Source organism: Mustela putorius, unplaced genomic scaffold (genome assembly GCF_011764305.1).
Source record: "Mustela putorius furo isolate JIRA1106 unplaced genomic scaffold, ASM1176430v1.1 tig00003834_pilon_pilon_pilon, whole genome shotgun sequence".
Lineage (NCBI taxonomy): Eukaryota > Metazoa > Chordata > Mammalia > Carnivora > Mustelidae > Mustela > Mustela putorius.
This window is the reverse complement of record NW_025421987.1, coordinates 37,320,271-37,335,987: the sequence shown is the minus strand read 5'-3', so window position 1 is coordinate 37,335,987 and position 15,717 is coordinate 37,320,271. Positions and strand designations below refer to the sequence as shown.

The 15,717-nt window shown below is 40.0% G+C and overlaps 1 protein-coding gene across 26 annotated transcripts in view; it reads right to left on the bottom strand.

Annotated features, from left to right (window-relative positions):
- Positions 1-2,511: 2,511 nt before the first annotated feature.
- PHLDB2 (pleckstrin homology like domain family B member 2) overlaps positions 2,512-15,717 on the bottom strand; it is a 227,344-nt gene continuing 214,138 nt past the window's right edge. For all 26 annotated transcript variants that reach the window (XM_045088342.1, XM_045088345.1, XM_045088329.1 and 23 more), the window contains 5 exons: positions 12,681-12,771; positions 11,605-11,751; positions 9,325-9,544; positions 4,985-5,070; positions 2,512-4,366 (listed from right to left, as the gene is read on the bottom strand). In XM_045088342.1, coding sequence (XP_044944277.1) covers positions 4,226-4,366; positions 4,985-5,070; positions 9,325-9,544; positions 11,605-11,751; positions 12,681-12,771 — 685 coding nt within the window. In that variant the 3' untranslated portion in view covers positions 2,512-4,225. The remainder of the gene's footprint in view (positions 4,367-4,984; positions 5,071-9,324; positions 9,545-11,604; positions 11,752-12,680; positions 12,772-15,717) is intronic.

Here is a 15,717-nt window from a genome sequence, read left to right as displayed (position 1 = left end):
GACTTGCTAAAGAGCATCCCGGGAGAGTTTCAACAGAGAGCGCACATGCGCAGAGCGTCGTCCCGCTTCCCTCCCCTCACTATTGGACAGCTGATTCTCTCCGGCAGTTTTTGCCCTTGATGGCCCGGAATGTTTTGATTGACCTCAGTAGGTGGCTTTTTTAATGAGCAGATCGATATTCCGTGGCTGAGGGTGTGGAGAGAATCCGTATCCAACGTTCCTAGATAGGAAACCGTCTGATGATCCCGAGGACACTGGGGAGCGGAAGCATAAAATGCTAGCTAGGCTGCTCGCATTATAAATCGCTCTCCCGCCCTGATAGTTTTAAGCCATACCGGAAATGCTTCCAAGATCTGACCTTAATCCTGCTTGCAGAAATACCCAGAGCGTACTTGTCCACCGCTCCTTCGATTTTGCTTAAGCTCTTCGGATGCCTGGCAGTTGTTTTTGTTTTTGTTTTTTTAATTATTCCGTTCCCTGCCTCGTGTTATGTGCAAAAATAAATCCCAGTAGATAAACGATCTCAACGGAAAAATAAAATTGAGAGGATTTAAATACAGAGAATATTTTATAGTTTGGGGATAGAAGGGACTCTCTTAAGCAAGATATGAAACTAAATTCATTTAAAAATGTATATGAATTTCAACTTTTTGAATGGCAAAAGTCATCTTGAGTCAAATGGGAGTCTAGGAAAACTGATTTTACAGAACAGGTAACAGAACGTTAATACTTCTTTCTATTCAGCCTGCTCCTAGAAAAAAACGGGGAAAAAATCTATAATTTCAATAGAGTTAGTCGATGTCTGTGAATAGGCAGTTCATACGTGAAGATATTCAACTTCACTAATTGAAAAAATAACGTTACTTTTCTCACACATCAGATTTGCAAAAATTAAAAAGAGCAACTATTGGCAAGGACGCTGGGAAACTGGCACTCGCGTAGGGTTGGTAGGGGGGTCAGCTGCTAAACTCTTCTGTCAGGTAATCTCGCCACATCTTTTAGGATTTATAAAATATGCATCATTTTCAGTGCCCTTGACCCAGTGGTCCCACTTTGCGACTCTCCTGTAGAAAACAACACTAGTTCATAAGGCCGTATATTATCTGCTAAATTTTTAGCAGATTTTATCTGCTAAATTTTTATCTGCACCAGTTTTAGAAGGAAGCAGAAGAAAAAAATGGAGTAGTCAATAATAGAAAAATGGTTGAATAGTCATTCAATGGGCATGGGGGTTTCTGAATTTTAGCTCTGGGACCCTTCCAATTAATCCTGGGGGTGAAGAACATCATCGTGTAAGATCTTCTTTTTTTCTACTTCAGGTTACCGTGGTTGGTGTAATACTTAAGTAAAGCCACTTTATATGTTGGTCATAAATTTTGGAGCAATGATTGGTCCTAGAGTTAGAGGCAAAGTTGGATACAGTGAATCAGTCTATCTTTGGTATGTCTTGAGAACCTGTCTTATTGGAACATACTGAAAAACTTGGTTAAATAAAAATTAAATACTTTCTTGAGTGGTATAGTGCCAGAAATAGATAGCAAGGAGGGCTGCTTGATTTCAGGTTGTACTCCAAAAGCTGGTAAACTATTTCGCCAATTCTCCATTAGGCCTGTTGTAAACTACAAAGTAATTAAATCAGTAAGATAATACACAATGCACATCACTTCACTATCGCTTGTATCTTGATAATCAACATTTCTCACTGTTTTTTTTTTTAAGATTTTATTTATTTATTTGACGGAGAGAGATCACAAGTAGGCAGAGAGGCAGGCAGAGAGAGAGAGAGGGAGAAGCTGGCTCCCTGCCGAGCAGAGAGCCAGATGCAGGGCTCGATCCCAGGACCCTTTTGATAATTGCAAATATTCTCAATCATTCCTTTCTTTATTCTCTCCCTTTATTTTTGCAAATCTTGTATTTTATGTGCAGCAAAATGAAAAAAAAAAAATCTGACTTGTTTCCCTAATGGGAAAAGCACTGTACATGGACTGTTTTCTTTACACTTCTTTATACTTCTTATAAGTATAACAAATCAGGAAAACTTGTGACTAGGTCAAGTGAAGATGCTTTTACCCACAGTGATGGGCTTGAAGTAAACTAATCTGTTTCCATACCCACTGTCAATGTTGCATTCCTTAACCAGGAGTTATTGATAGGACATATTGTGCAGGGCCATTTCTCTCTCTGAAATCTGCTGCCTTAGCCCAGGGAGACAAATGAGTCACTATCAAGTAAAGCCCTTAATTCACATCTGCATGATTTTTTCCCTGCTGGAAAAGTAGGCACAGTCCTTGCAATCCCCAGTAATAACTGCATCTCTGTAAAAAGACAGTAAGATGTCAGATTTGTCAGGGGTTATCTCACTTTGTTAGCAGCAGGAATGTGACCAGAGAGACTCAGAATTACTTCGATTTATAAAACTACAAATCATAATGTGAACACACAACTTTTGTGGAGACTCACAATTGATTTTTGCTGATTAATCCACCCCCTGTCATGTCACCAACAGGTAACTGCCTCATGAGAGATGAGTTTATTTTCAAATGTGGAATCTGGTCAACATTTTAATCCATACTCAACATATTTTAACACACGTTTTAAAAGGTTTACTACATCATGCAAGATATAATGCTGATTGGAACATCTTTATAATCCTATAAAGTACAGTACAGACAAGTTATATCTTTACATTGACCAACAAAATGTTAGCAATTGCATTTCACTCTTTTAATCATTATGGGGTTTGGGGTGATTCTCTGAAAAAAACACATTATAAAAATGTCTTTTGCAATCATGACCTTGTCCTCCACTGTTCAAGTAAAATCATGTGTCATCCAGTTGCAAAATCTTATTATTGGCAACATGTATACAAACCACACTGCAAAGTTTTAAGAATTGTACCCCATCAGGCCTGACAAAGATTTTATGGACACTTTCAATCTAATTGCTTCACCTGTACTAGTAAGCAAAGCCAGCATTTTCTACTTCTGTTCATTTGCCAATTTTTAGGAAACAGTACGTTCATACTTGCAATACACACAACATGATAAACCAGGATAAAGTCATTTGAAAAAATGTTATAAAATAGACTTGCCTGAAGTCATTTCATCCAACAAAAATTAATTTAACTCTAAAAAACAAAAGCTAAATGTAAAGAAATACATAATGAAATAGTACATTACAAAGAACATTAAGTTGAAGTTCATTTTTCTTTTTATAGAACTATGCTACTTCAGTAAGTAAGTATTTTAATTGGTCTGTTCTTTGGTGAAAACAGAGGTCTGATTCATCGTTATATCATGTGAGACTGCAATCAACAGCTGTGTTCCACAAAAAGGAGGAAACAGACAATCTAAAGGAAATCAGCCGCTGGCTACCTTTATTCTCAGCACTGGGGATGGAGAAATTTTCAGCAAACCATGAAATAGTCTCCTTATCTTAAATTGCTCAAAGTGACAGAATGTCTGTTTAATAAGGCGGCTTCCGTCTAAAACACAGCTTTTTGTTTTTTCTTCTTTTACAAAAAGTGACTTGCTCTATATGTACAATAGCTTATACCAGTGGTAACTCTTCAGAGTCAACTTTCTAGACAGTTGATGGCATCAAAGTACCATTTGAAAATGAAGAGTAACACTAAATGCGATTCATCACCTGGAACTACCACTATTAAAGAGAAGTCATATCAAGTCTTTGGTTTAGGCGCAGTACTTAATAATTAGGGCAAAACGCCTCCTAAAAATATATTCCCTTCCAAACCCTTATTTGCTTCTATGTATAAAATAACCTCCAGCAAAATGCTTTTTTTAAAAAACCGGTTGATAAGCAATAATGTCACTACCAGTAACTGGGGTGCTACAATAATTTCCTATTTCCAAGTACACACATTTTGTAAACCGTTCCCTTTATTTCACCAAAGTAAACAATCGGCAAGAATAGTTTATAAGAAACGTTCCTATAAGTGATGCTATTTACCAAAATAGTGTTTTTGTTTGTTTGTTTGTTTTGTTTTCTCATAGGTGCTTCAATCCTTTTGCTACTTATCATCCCCCTTTGGATGTAAACCCCTTTTCTTCTCTTTTATAAATGACTTCCTGTTAATATAAAAGGAGTTCTGAGTATACACAGCAAGAGGGATGCGTGCGCCGGGTCCTCCGGTCTGGGCTGGAACATGGCTTCGTTCTCGTGGACGACTGCAGTCGGCCCTGCTGTGGGCGGTGCCGCCCGGGCCCTACAACAGGAAGTGCGTGTATCCTTCCGCGCCGGTGACGATCACATCCATCCAGATCCGCATGGCTTCCGGCGACGGCGCGACCATGTAGTAGATTCTGTCGTGCGTCTTGACGCTGAAGGTGAGTAGTGGGTTAGGGCTCTAAAGTCAGAAAAGGAAAAGGAAGGTAAAACAAACACCCTGAAACCACCTGAGGTGACCCAGACATAGGGGACGGCTTCTTCCTCTTTAGAAGTTCTAGATGTACGAACTCTCCATTGGTGTTACTGTTGTTCTGGTAGAACCCGGGGCCCCACCTGCAGCACTTTCTGGAGGTCGGGTGTGTTTCCAGACTTTCTGCACAAGAGATCTCCCACAGAGAGCTTGTCAGGCAGGCCTCTCAGCAGCCACGCTGTAGGCAGAGCTCTAGCCGGTACCTATTTGATAGTGGGTGCTCCATAAATGACAGCTCTTCTTCTTAGCCTGCTAAGAATCTTCCTTACAAGCAAGTAGTAGCTCCTTCTTAGACCCTCATCAAAAGTCACTTCACAAGGTCTTCTAAACAAACACGACCAATTTTCTCACTTCACCATGACTTTATCCCCCCTCAAAAGATCAGCTGTATTAATTACTTCTGTGTTCGCTTTTCTAGAACCGTAATTATTATATCAATCAGTTATGTCAGAACAACAAATCTAAATTGTATGGGGTTCAAAAAACATCTTTTCTCCCAACTTAATTATGCATTCAAAGGACAGAAATCTGAAAATCAGTGTTTACCTTATTAGCATTCTTGAGGTGATCATAATACACTTCTTCAATGGCTTGGAAGTATATCACTCCTTTTAATTTAGCTTCATGCTTGTCTGCAATAATAGTGTTAAAATACTTTATCACCACGGAATGACTGGAAACATTATAATTTCAGTATAATTATTACAATATTGATCCAGTTTTTAAATTACCTAAGATTAATTTGGATAATTTAGGTGAAGGCATTAGCCCAGTTCTATACTGAATAAAACCATGAAAAAAAGGAAAACTCAGCCCAAACCTCAGAGACTAATTGACTTTGCCCAAGGCTTTCCAGCAAATCTTCAGTCAAAAGACAACCCAGAGCTCCTGACAGTCAAATTAGCACACAAATTATAACCACCACTGTCACGGATACAAATGATCTCCTCACATTCTCCAGACCAGTGGTTGTCCCGGAGACATTAGTATGTAGAGCTGTTGTAATGAAATTTGTAAGAAGGGTATTTTTGGACAGCATTTAAAATAATATACTACTTATATTCCTTTCCTATGAATTTCTTATCCAGGATGCTTTTTCTCCTGTTCCTGAAAGAGCTTCTTGTCAGTAATTTAATGTCCTTTCAATGCAGCATTTTCCAAGCGATTTCTAAGATTTCATCAAATTTGCCATAAAAACCAAACCAAACAAAAACAACCAAGCAGGGGTGCCTGGATGGCTCAATGGGTTAAGCCTCGGCCTTCAGCTCAGGTCATGCTCTTGGGGTCCTGGGATCGAGCCCTGCATCGGGCTCTCTGCTCAGCTCGGAGCCTGCTTCCTCCTCTCTCTGCCTGCCTCTCTGCCTACTTGGGATCTCTCTCTCTCTCTCTCTCTCTCTCTCTTTCTTCTGTGTCAAATAAATAAATAAAATCTTTAAAAAAACAAAAACAGAAAGAAAAACCAACCGACCAAACCAGCAACCAAACAGGATCCCTCTGGGATCTAATAAATTCTTAAACTATTTTGTAAGATCATAAATGGATGCGAGCATACTAAAGAATTTTAAAAGCATGGATGGGGTTGCAAAGAAAGAGACTCTATCATATGCTGCTGGTGGAAGTGCAAATAAGAAAGCTTTGGGAAGGCAGTTTGGGAAAACAAACCGATTAAAAATGCAAATAATCCTCTCACTCAGCAATTCCATTCCTCAAGCTTTATTGTATCAGAGTTACTCATGCACAAGCACATGGATTTGTGTTCATTATGGCAGAAGACTGCAAAAAATCTGCTTGAATTTAACAAGGGACTGATTCAATTAGAGACCGGCCATACAGTGAAATCCACACAGCCACTGAAATTCAAGACTAGGTCTGTGTGTGCTTATTAGAGAAAAATCTTGAAATACTGTTATGTGAACAACGTTATGAACAAAGTGAATAATTGGCCCCAACTGTATATAAAAAAGAAAGAATACATGGATATAGTGAAAACATATATGCAAATGGAGAAAAGGTCAGAACGTTTGTAATGTGAAAGAGACTTTCATTATATGGACTTCTGTTCTATTTTTAAGAATTGTATTCATGAATGTCTTTTTTTAACAACAAAAAGCTAGTCTAAGAAACAATAGCTCTGAGAAGTTCAGTGGAAAATAAAAAGCTGTTAAAGTACATTTAACTCAATATTTCCCTGACTTATTTGACCCTATTTGACCATGGACCATATTTGTATGCTTGTTTTACCCTTTCTCAGGAAACACTGTTTTAATTCATGCCATGTTCATTGGGTTTCCATCAGTTTCTGTTAAAGAGGTCAGAGTGTCTCTCAAATATTCATGGGGAAGGATTCTGTAATATTAATGGGAACGCAGCAACACTTTATTTTCTGAAAACAGATGTTAAATAAAATCTGGAGATGAAAGTAAATCTTACCAATGTTTCAAGGAGGCAGAAAACTGGGGAATGAAATTTTTGTTTGTAGGGCACTTCTTATATGGGAAAGAGCTTAAAAAACACTGACCTCACAAGGACAGGGTGAACTAAGAGAATCAATAATGCTATTATATACTGACACGAGAAAGCTGTTCATTCAGTTTCCACAACATTATCCCATCAATTTACAGATATATTCTCTGGGTCTCAGTTTTCCTTAGAGACTTTTCTAAGGGTACTGAGTTAATATGGAGGCCTGGGGGCATGATCAGCACAGGGACTTAAAACAGTGTCAAAACTCGTGGTGACAGCTCCGTCACAAACAGCTCCATCTACCTCAGCGGGAGCTGAAGGGGTACAGCGCCTGGGGGGTCCAGTCCAGCCTGAACTGCGATCTCTATGGCTTCCTGTGGACTGATCCATTCCGGCACTCAGTGATGTTTTTGGGGAGACTGGGGATGAGGGGGGCAGACAAGATAATGATGGCTATAAACAGAGCCAAACGAACAGCATTTGTCAAACTAGGACTCCCTGGCCAGTTATATAATACGTGAATATTAAAAACCTGAATGAGGGGTGCCTGGGTGGCTCAATCGGTTAAGTGTCTGCCTTCAGCTCAAGTCGGGATCCAGGGGTCCTGGAATCGAGCCCTGCATGGGGCTGCCAACTCAACAGGGAGTCTGCTTCTCCTTCTCCCTCGCCCCTGCTTGTGCTCTGTCTCTTGCACTCTCTCTCAAATAAATAAATAAAATCTTTAAAAAAATAAAATAAAAGACCTGAACAAAATGTAATTTTTGCCTGTATTATGTATTACAGTTCTGAGTAATCATTCATATACAGAAACGGTTTTGGTCCTTAAAACAAAACAAAACAAAATGAAAACTGATCATCAAGAAGTTTGAATGTAGAAAAATGCATTTACATAGTCAGAAGGAGCACAGGTTCTGACACGGGTCAGAAGGAAGGGGAACTGAACAACTGAGCAGGCTGCCAAAGAAAGGAAAGAGAAGAGAAGCAGAGAAGAGTGAAGCTCTTTTATCTGAAGTTGCTAATTAAAATTTTACTTTTGGAAAATTCTGGGTGAGATTGTCTGTGGAGACTAGCACAGTGCAAAGTTTTGTTTGTGGATTTTGCCGACACTAAATTGGGATTTCTCCTTCAACTAGTATCTTTTCTGTTGTACTAACTGAAGAGAACATCTCTGGATTCTTAATAAACCCGACATCAGAAAGCCCAAGAGAGGCAAGCGGGGAACCCCTGAGCGTTGGGCCACCTGCTTCAGACCACTAGCTGCTGGATTAACTGGGGCCACACCAAAGTGCTCCCAAAGGTATGCACCCCTACCCCTCCACACCCCAATTCTGGGGCCCCGCAAGCCATGTTCCCCCTCTTTCACATGGCTTCTTGGTCATTTGCACTTCTCTATAAATGTATCCTGACCTCACACCATAGATGAAGGGACTGGGCCATTTTTTCTTATTTATGACACCAGTGTAACAATTTCTGACAGTGCTCATAAATGGGGATACCTTCACCACAGAGAAGGGTCTCTTCATGACCTCTGGCTTGACACTACTTTTCTTCAATTGTTGAAGAGAGCAGAACGTGACCTGGACTCAACAATGGATGTGTTTCCTATGTGACCTGGGAGACTTCTTAATAAGAACCTCAGTTACATCCATATTCCTGTATTTTTCAAAGATTCAGTAGGGCAGTTTTCTCATAATCCATCATTTAAAGAATCCAAAAAGAATTCAGTCACTTAGTAAATACTTACTTGTCACTTGCTCACTGATGAGCTTTACCCTCTGCTTCAATAACCACTCTAGTCTATAAACTCTAGCTGAGTGACTGTCAGCCAAGGCTGCCTAATTGTGTGTGACTTAAATAGGGCAGATGACCATAAATAAATAAACAGAAACCTTTTTTTCTGGCCTCCTGGTTTAAAAGCCAATATGTTGGTCTAAAAAGGAAAATTCCATTTACTACTTATTTGGACTTCAGCTTATTTCAGAACTGGAAGAGATGAATTCACCTTTTTTTTTTTTTTAAGATTTTATTTATTTATTTGACAGAGAGAGAGGGAACACAAGCAGGGAGAGTGGGAGAGGGAGAAGCAGGCTTCCTGCTGGGCAGGGAGCCCAATGCAGGACTCGATCCCAGCACCTGGGATCACGACCAGAGCTGAAGGCAGACGCTTAACTGACTGAGCCACCCAGGCACCCCACGAACTCACCCTTTTTAAATAATATGTAGTTTTTATTATTTCTAGAGAGGAAACTCATATCAGGGGGACTATCCTGAATATAAAATAATACATACCTGCAAAGCCAAGATTGCTATTAATTCTATTACTTACCAGTCAACCCATCCAGCCTGACATTTATTGCTTTTGCTCTTTAACAGAGAGTTCCTGATCTGACTATATCACTTAGCATTTTCTTTTAATCACTCACCTGCATAATAAGAGAAAGTGCGCTTGTTCCGATCAAAAACAAACCATCGTTTTTTCCAAGTTTTAATTTTTCCACCCATTTTGATAAGAAATCCTCGGCAGGTCTTCTCTGTGATTGACACATGATAACAGGTATCAATATTGTGGCCAGCAGTCTCTACATGGCTTCGCAAATCAAAGTCTTCTTTCCGGACAGGCAGATAGCGTGTCAGAGGTCGAGCCTGGAAGAAAAAACCATGTCAAATATAGCTAAATATTTGTTGCGTTTCAGGCTACAGATGTTTAGGTGTGGACATGAACTGAAAAGCTTAAGTGTTAAAATGTCTACATGATTAGAGGAACTTGAGATAAACATTAGAGTTTTAAAAAGTGCATAGTATTTTAAGAAGGATGCTACAATATGTGGGGGTGGGAGGTAGATAAACTCAGGGGAATAGATTCTACTCCTTGAAATGGACAGACAAGGGGCACCTGAGTGGCTCAGTGGGTTAAGCCTCTGCCTTCGGCTCAAGTCATGATCTCAGGGTCCTGGGATCGAGCCCTGCATCGGGCTCTCTGCTTGACAGGGAGCCTGCTTCATCCCCCTCTCTCTGCCTGCCTCTCTGCCTACTTGTGATCTATGTCTGTCAAATAAACTCTTAAAAAAAAAAAAAAAAAAGAAATGGACAGACAAGAAAATGGGAAAATGCCATTAACCTTAGCTCTGTAGGAGGTACTTAGCACTTAAAAACAGGGACTCCTATGAAGCATGTAGTTCCCTTGGCTGCTTCCTCCAGATGAGGATTCCTTTCCTGTGAAGTTCCCTGAACCTCTACCAATATAACCTAACATCAGTTCTTCAATATTCTCAAACACGACCTGATGGGTGAACATTATTTAGTACTTCCCCCCACCCTACCCTCTGCAAGATCTCCCAAAGCTATAACACGTCAACTCACACACACTTCCTGACAGAAATCAAAGGCAGAGATGTTGGTTTTGAAAAGTGAAGCTAAAATAAGGTAAGCAGTAGAATCAAAGCCATACTCAATGAGCTGCGCAATGAGTGAATATGAACAAGAGCTACATAGATGCTTTTTATTTTACTATGGTTGGAGGAAAGGATCATCTAATCCAGGAAGCTTATATCGCCAAGGGTCATGTTTCTAAGATGGTGTTTCATTTATTCTGTTAAATAACCCTGCCCTTCTGCCCTGGGGGAAATGACCTAAATATATACTCAGAGGCAAACCTTATCATTAGGATTAAAATAGAATTATGCTTTCTGGTTTGGCTTCAAATAATAGGCAGGCATGGATGACCTTCACTACGAAACATAATTTGCAGAGGATCAACATAATGAAATAAAATGAACACGTTTTCCTCTGTACTTTTCCTTCAATATTTTGCCTTTGCTTCTGTGGTGTTTTGACTTCAGACAGCTGTCACAGACATTGATGCTTCAAAACACACAGAGTCTTCAAGAGAGTCAGTCTCTCACTGCTGTGTTACCACACTGCCAGCAGCTCTAAAGAATAGGGGAAGTGGCACCTTTTATGAAGCCTAGTAAACCTTGGCAAAATGGATTTGAACCTTATATTAAAGGGCACTGGATGAAATTTCATTTTAGTTCCTCAGCAAACATGTATTATGTAGGCAGCTTTAGTGACAGAGATTCAAACTCTAAGATAAGCCAGAGAGGAAGTTAAAGGAAATGCGTGGTTTTCCTGAGTTTTGTTTGAGTTCAGTGACCTTGCACATATGTGTGGACGGCTGTAGAAAAGGGACATGTGTGACAATACAGTGGTTAGAAAACCAAAACAAAACAAAAAACCCACTAACACTACCAAGAAATTAGGTTGGTAAAATTGTTATTTGTTCTGGAGTGTTTGCTTCCAAAAATAGCTTACTAGACCCTCTTCTTTTCCTCAACCAAAGGTTCAGTTTGGGTGTTCTATTTGTTTTCAGTGGTAAGTCAAACTTCGTTTTTCAAAGCTGCTTAGAAAAAAACATGCTTCTTTTAAATATACTGCACAGAAGGGGTAGAAGAAAAATGCCTCTCCCATAAAAATGTACCACACATGACTAGAGAAATGTGCCATTTGGTTAGTAGATGCCAATGAGTTTTGAGATAAACATACATTTTTTGGTCTCTGAACCCCCATCTGTCTCTTATCAGTCACATGTCAAGGGCTGCTGGCCGCCCGGGGTCTGGAAAGGTATCCTGAGGAGCATGACCGTCTTCTGCAGAATGACCACCAGGGGGCGACCTATTCTAAGCCATCCAGATTGTCCCACCAACCTGTGCCCTCTGTTTCTCCCTTATTTTTACTTCCTTTTCAATTAACTTCTGCCGCTGGCTAGTTTCTTCCTGCAATCGTTTTTCCAGAAGTTCTCGGCGTCGTTTTTCTTCTTCCAGAGCTCGTTTCTTGGCTTCCATTTCTCGTTCCTAAATATCATCATGCAGAACAAAATTAAGACATGTTGGTTACCCTTTAACGATTCCAACTAATGGAAAAGAAAATTCTCACTAGATAACTGCTGGTTGTATAGCCTGGGTGCTTCAATAGACCTCCTAGACTAAAATCACCTCTCTCACATAGTTTTCAAAATCATCTCACACAGAAAGGCATCCTCCACATTTAATCAACAATTGAATGTTAGGTGAGAATCCCACTTGTGGTATTCAGTCATTTCATACAGACGACCACCGCTCTCCTACTTTTAATAAAAAGGATCACAAATTGTCTCCCAACACTAATCGAGGCATTTAGTCCTCCTTTCGAAGGCCGTTTAACCGAAGGCCATCAGTCCTGGTCCTTCCAGTTCCTTTGTTGCTCTGCGGCTTCCTGGCTTAAGGTCAGTGGCAGAGGAAGCTCAGAGGGAAGTCAGAAAAGGAAAGGAGGGGCCCTTTAAGGCAGGATGCAAAGGCATTTGGGGGATTCCTAAGGAAGTTCAGATTCTGGCTTGAAATACAGTCACAATAACTTGGGATTTTAAATATTATAATAGCAGAGTTCACACAAGCTGGCAAGGAAGGGAGAGTCCATAAAGATATGACATTCTTCTTGTTCCTTGGCAGGCAAACAAAGTGGCCATCAAAGGGAAAATGCAATACAAAGCACTCATTTCGGTCCACGCTGACACTCTACATATTTTAAATTACAAAAAGTTGTGGTGCAGTAAGGAGCCTTAGAAATCTTCTCTACCACCGTTACTTTTCAAATTAAAAAAAAAAAAAAAAAAAAGAGACCAACAGGGTTGAGTGATTACTCTCAAGATTATATTGCTTCTCAAGACCTAAGGACAGTTTCCTGTCATGTGCAGGAGGATGAACCGCTGCCTCAGGGACCTCTTGCGTAAAGATAGTATGCCTACCCTGGACTCAAGCAGCCGGGTCTTCTCTGCGTGAGCCTGCTTCAAAAGTCTCTCCATTTCTTCTATCCTGGCAATATTTGACGTGCTGGCACTGAAGAGAACACAAAGGCCTTTTAAGAATGTTGCTTGAGATTGAGGTCTCTTGACACACATACACATACGCGCACACGCATGCACACACACACGCACAGCTTCCTGGAAGGCGCGTGACACAATCTAAGGTCATTTAAAGGATGTTATTTGGCAAAGTCATTGGCCTGAGTGGGCCAGTCAATTCAGCTCTGAAAACTGTAGGTACCATTGACTTACCTCAGTTTAGGAGACAAACTATAGGCAAGAAAGAGAATACCAAAGTAGAGTGCTTTACTCATAAATAAACAAACCCCAACTAAATCTAACGAAGTGAGTTTTCAAGATGCTTTTTCCAGAGTCTAAAAATTACAGACCGTGGGAGGGTTTCCTGTTTCTTTAATTGTTCAGAGATACCAGGCCAATAAGACAATCACCGAAGTTCTACAGACATGACACCTATGGTGTGAAGTCACTTTATTTGGCTTGGAAGTGTGTCCCCAGCTGCTTTTTTGCTATGCCTCTATACACGTGGACATTTTAGGGGGTGCCTGGTTGGCTCAGTTAGGAGAGAATGTGACTCTTGATCTCCAGGTCATGGGTTTGAGCCCCACATTATGTGTAGAGGTTACTTTTAAAAATACACACACACACGGGGCGCCTGGGTGGCTCAGTGGTTAAAGCCTCTGCCTTTGGTTCAGGTCACCATCTCAGGGTCCTTAAAAAAAAAAAATCCTGGGATTGTCGGGCTCTCTGCTCAGCGGGGAGCTGCCTGCTTCCCCCTCTCTCTGCCTCCTTTCTGCCTACTTATGATCTCTGTCTGCCAAATAAATAAATAAGTAAATCTTTAAAAAAAAAAAAAACACACACACACACAGGGACTTTTCTTTCTCACATGATGATGCCAATTAAAAAAAAAAAAAAAACCACACACAAGAACCTCTTAAAGTTGCAACACAAGGGTGGTGGCAGTTTTGTCAATAATACTCATCCACCATACCGATGAGGGAACCTCCATGAAGGGAATCCAGAGCCTCAAAAGAAATACATCTTGAGAAAGACATCTTTCAGATGAGTGAAGGAAAAAACCAAAAGGAGTAAAGGCTGTAAGAACAGTTAGGGTAAATAAAGAGAAAGAAAAGAATGTGGAAGTGATTAACACTAACCAAAAATGTTATTTTTCTCTTACATTTAATTTGAGTGTTTTAGAAAAAAAGCCATGACGTAGATCAAAACTTCCTTACTCTGATGTCCAGCCATAGAGAACCAATGTTGTTTCCTAATTTATTAAATTAAGCATTTAATAAATGCTTGTTTTCTAGACTCTCTTGGGGACAGAGACACTTTTGTTCCTGTATCTTCCATCACCTGGCACACAGTAGGGATTCATGCCAGATGCATTTACATAAAAATTGATTTTTCTGAAAATGAAAAGGATAATGCTTAGTATATTCTCCCCATGTGATACTGTTGAACAACTCAAATCTAGAATGTTTCAAACACAGGGCTAAATTCCTTTACTAAGATAAATGACCACAGTAACACAGTACATATGGTTTATCTTAAAATCAGTAGCAGCAGTTTTACAGTAGCTTCGTTCCTAACTGCCAAAATTTGGAAGCAACCAAGCTATCCTTCAGGTAAATGAATAAACTGTAGTACTTCCAGACAATGGAATATTATTTAGCATTAAAAAGAAATGAGCTGGGGCGCCTGGGTGGCTCAGTGGGTTAAAGCCTCTGCCTTTGGCTCAGGTCATGATCTTAGGGTCCTGGGATCAAGTCCCTGCTCAGGAGGGAGCCTGCTTCCTCCTCTCTCTCTCTCTGCCTGCCTCTCCGCCTACTTGTGATCTCTCTCTCTGTCAAATAAATAAATAAAATCTTTGGGAAAAAAAAAAAAAAGAAAGAAATGAGCTATCAAGCCATGGAGAGACATGAAGGAAGCTTAAATGCATATTGCTAAGTAACAGAAGACAATCTGAAAAGGCTAAATACTGTTTGACTCCAACTTGATGACATTCTGGAAAAGTCAAAACCATGGAGACAGTAAAAAAGATTAGTGGTGGCCAGTGGTTTGAAGTGGCGTGGGCTGTGGCGGGGGGATGGGGAGGATGAATCTGCCGAGCACAGAGGATTTTCAGGGCAATGAAAACCCTCCCTATGACACTATAATGATCAATATATGATGTTGCACATTTGTGCAAACCCACAGAATGCATAACATCAAAAGTGAACCCAGTTGTAACTTTGGGTGATAATAATGTGTCAATATATGTTTATCACTTGTAACAAAAGCACCACTCTGGTGGGGGATGTTGATAATGGGGGAGGCTGTGCGTGTGTGGGGGCAGGGGGTATATGGAAACTCTCTGTACCTTCTTTTCAATTTTGCTGTGAACCTAAAGCCACTCTAAAAAATTGTCTTTTAGATAAATTGCATCCATCCAGGAAAGGGACAGCCTTAGGACTGCTGTGTCCTTAGAAGCTTAACTAATATCTCTGTACTTTGCAGGGTTACATTGAGTCCATTTTTAGCTGGGTGTGTTCTCCTGATAAAGAGAGAACAGTTCATTTTCATGAACTGTTGGGGGAGGTACAAAGGGTAAGTTCTGTTCTTTTCAACCAGTAAGAATTAAAGAAAAAATCTTTAATATTTGTACAGGAATGTGTATCTTCTTTATCAAGAACAATCAAGGTCATAGATGTTAAGTGGCACACTTCATCAGCTCAGCTAAGAGAGCCAAAGACAAACATCAGGCCCTGTAATCACACAGTATCGTGTTTATATTCGATTGTGTTGTCTGTGACATCAGGTGTCTATGTCTTATGTCTCCTATTGGTTTGGAAATAAATAATTTAATTTCACTAAGTCTCAGGTCTTAAAAACTCACCAATAGTCTAACCCCCATCTGTCCTTTAGTTCTTTCTAGAAAATACTCATCTTTTCATCTAGTTTGTGCCTGAACATT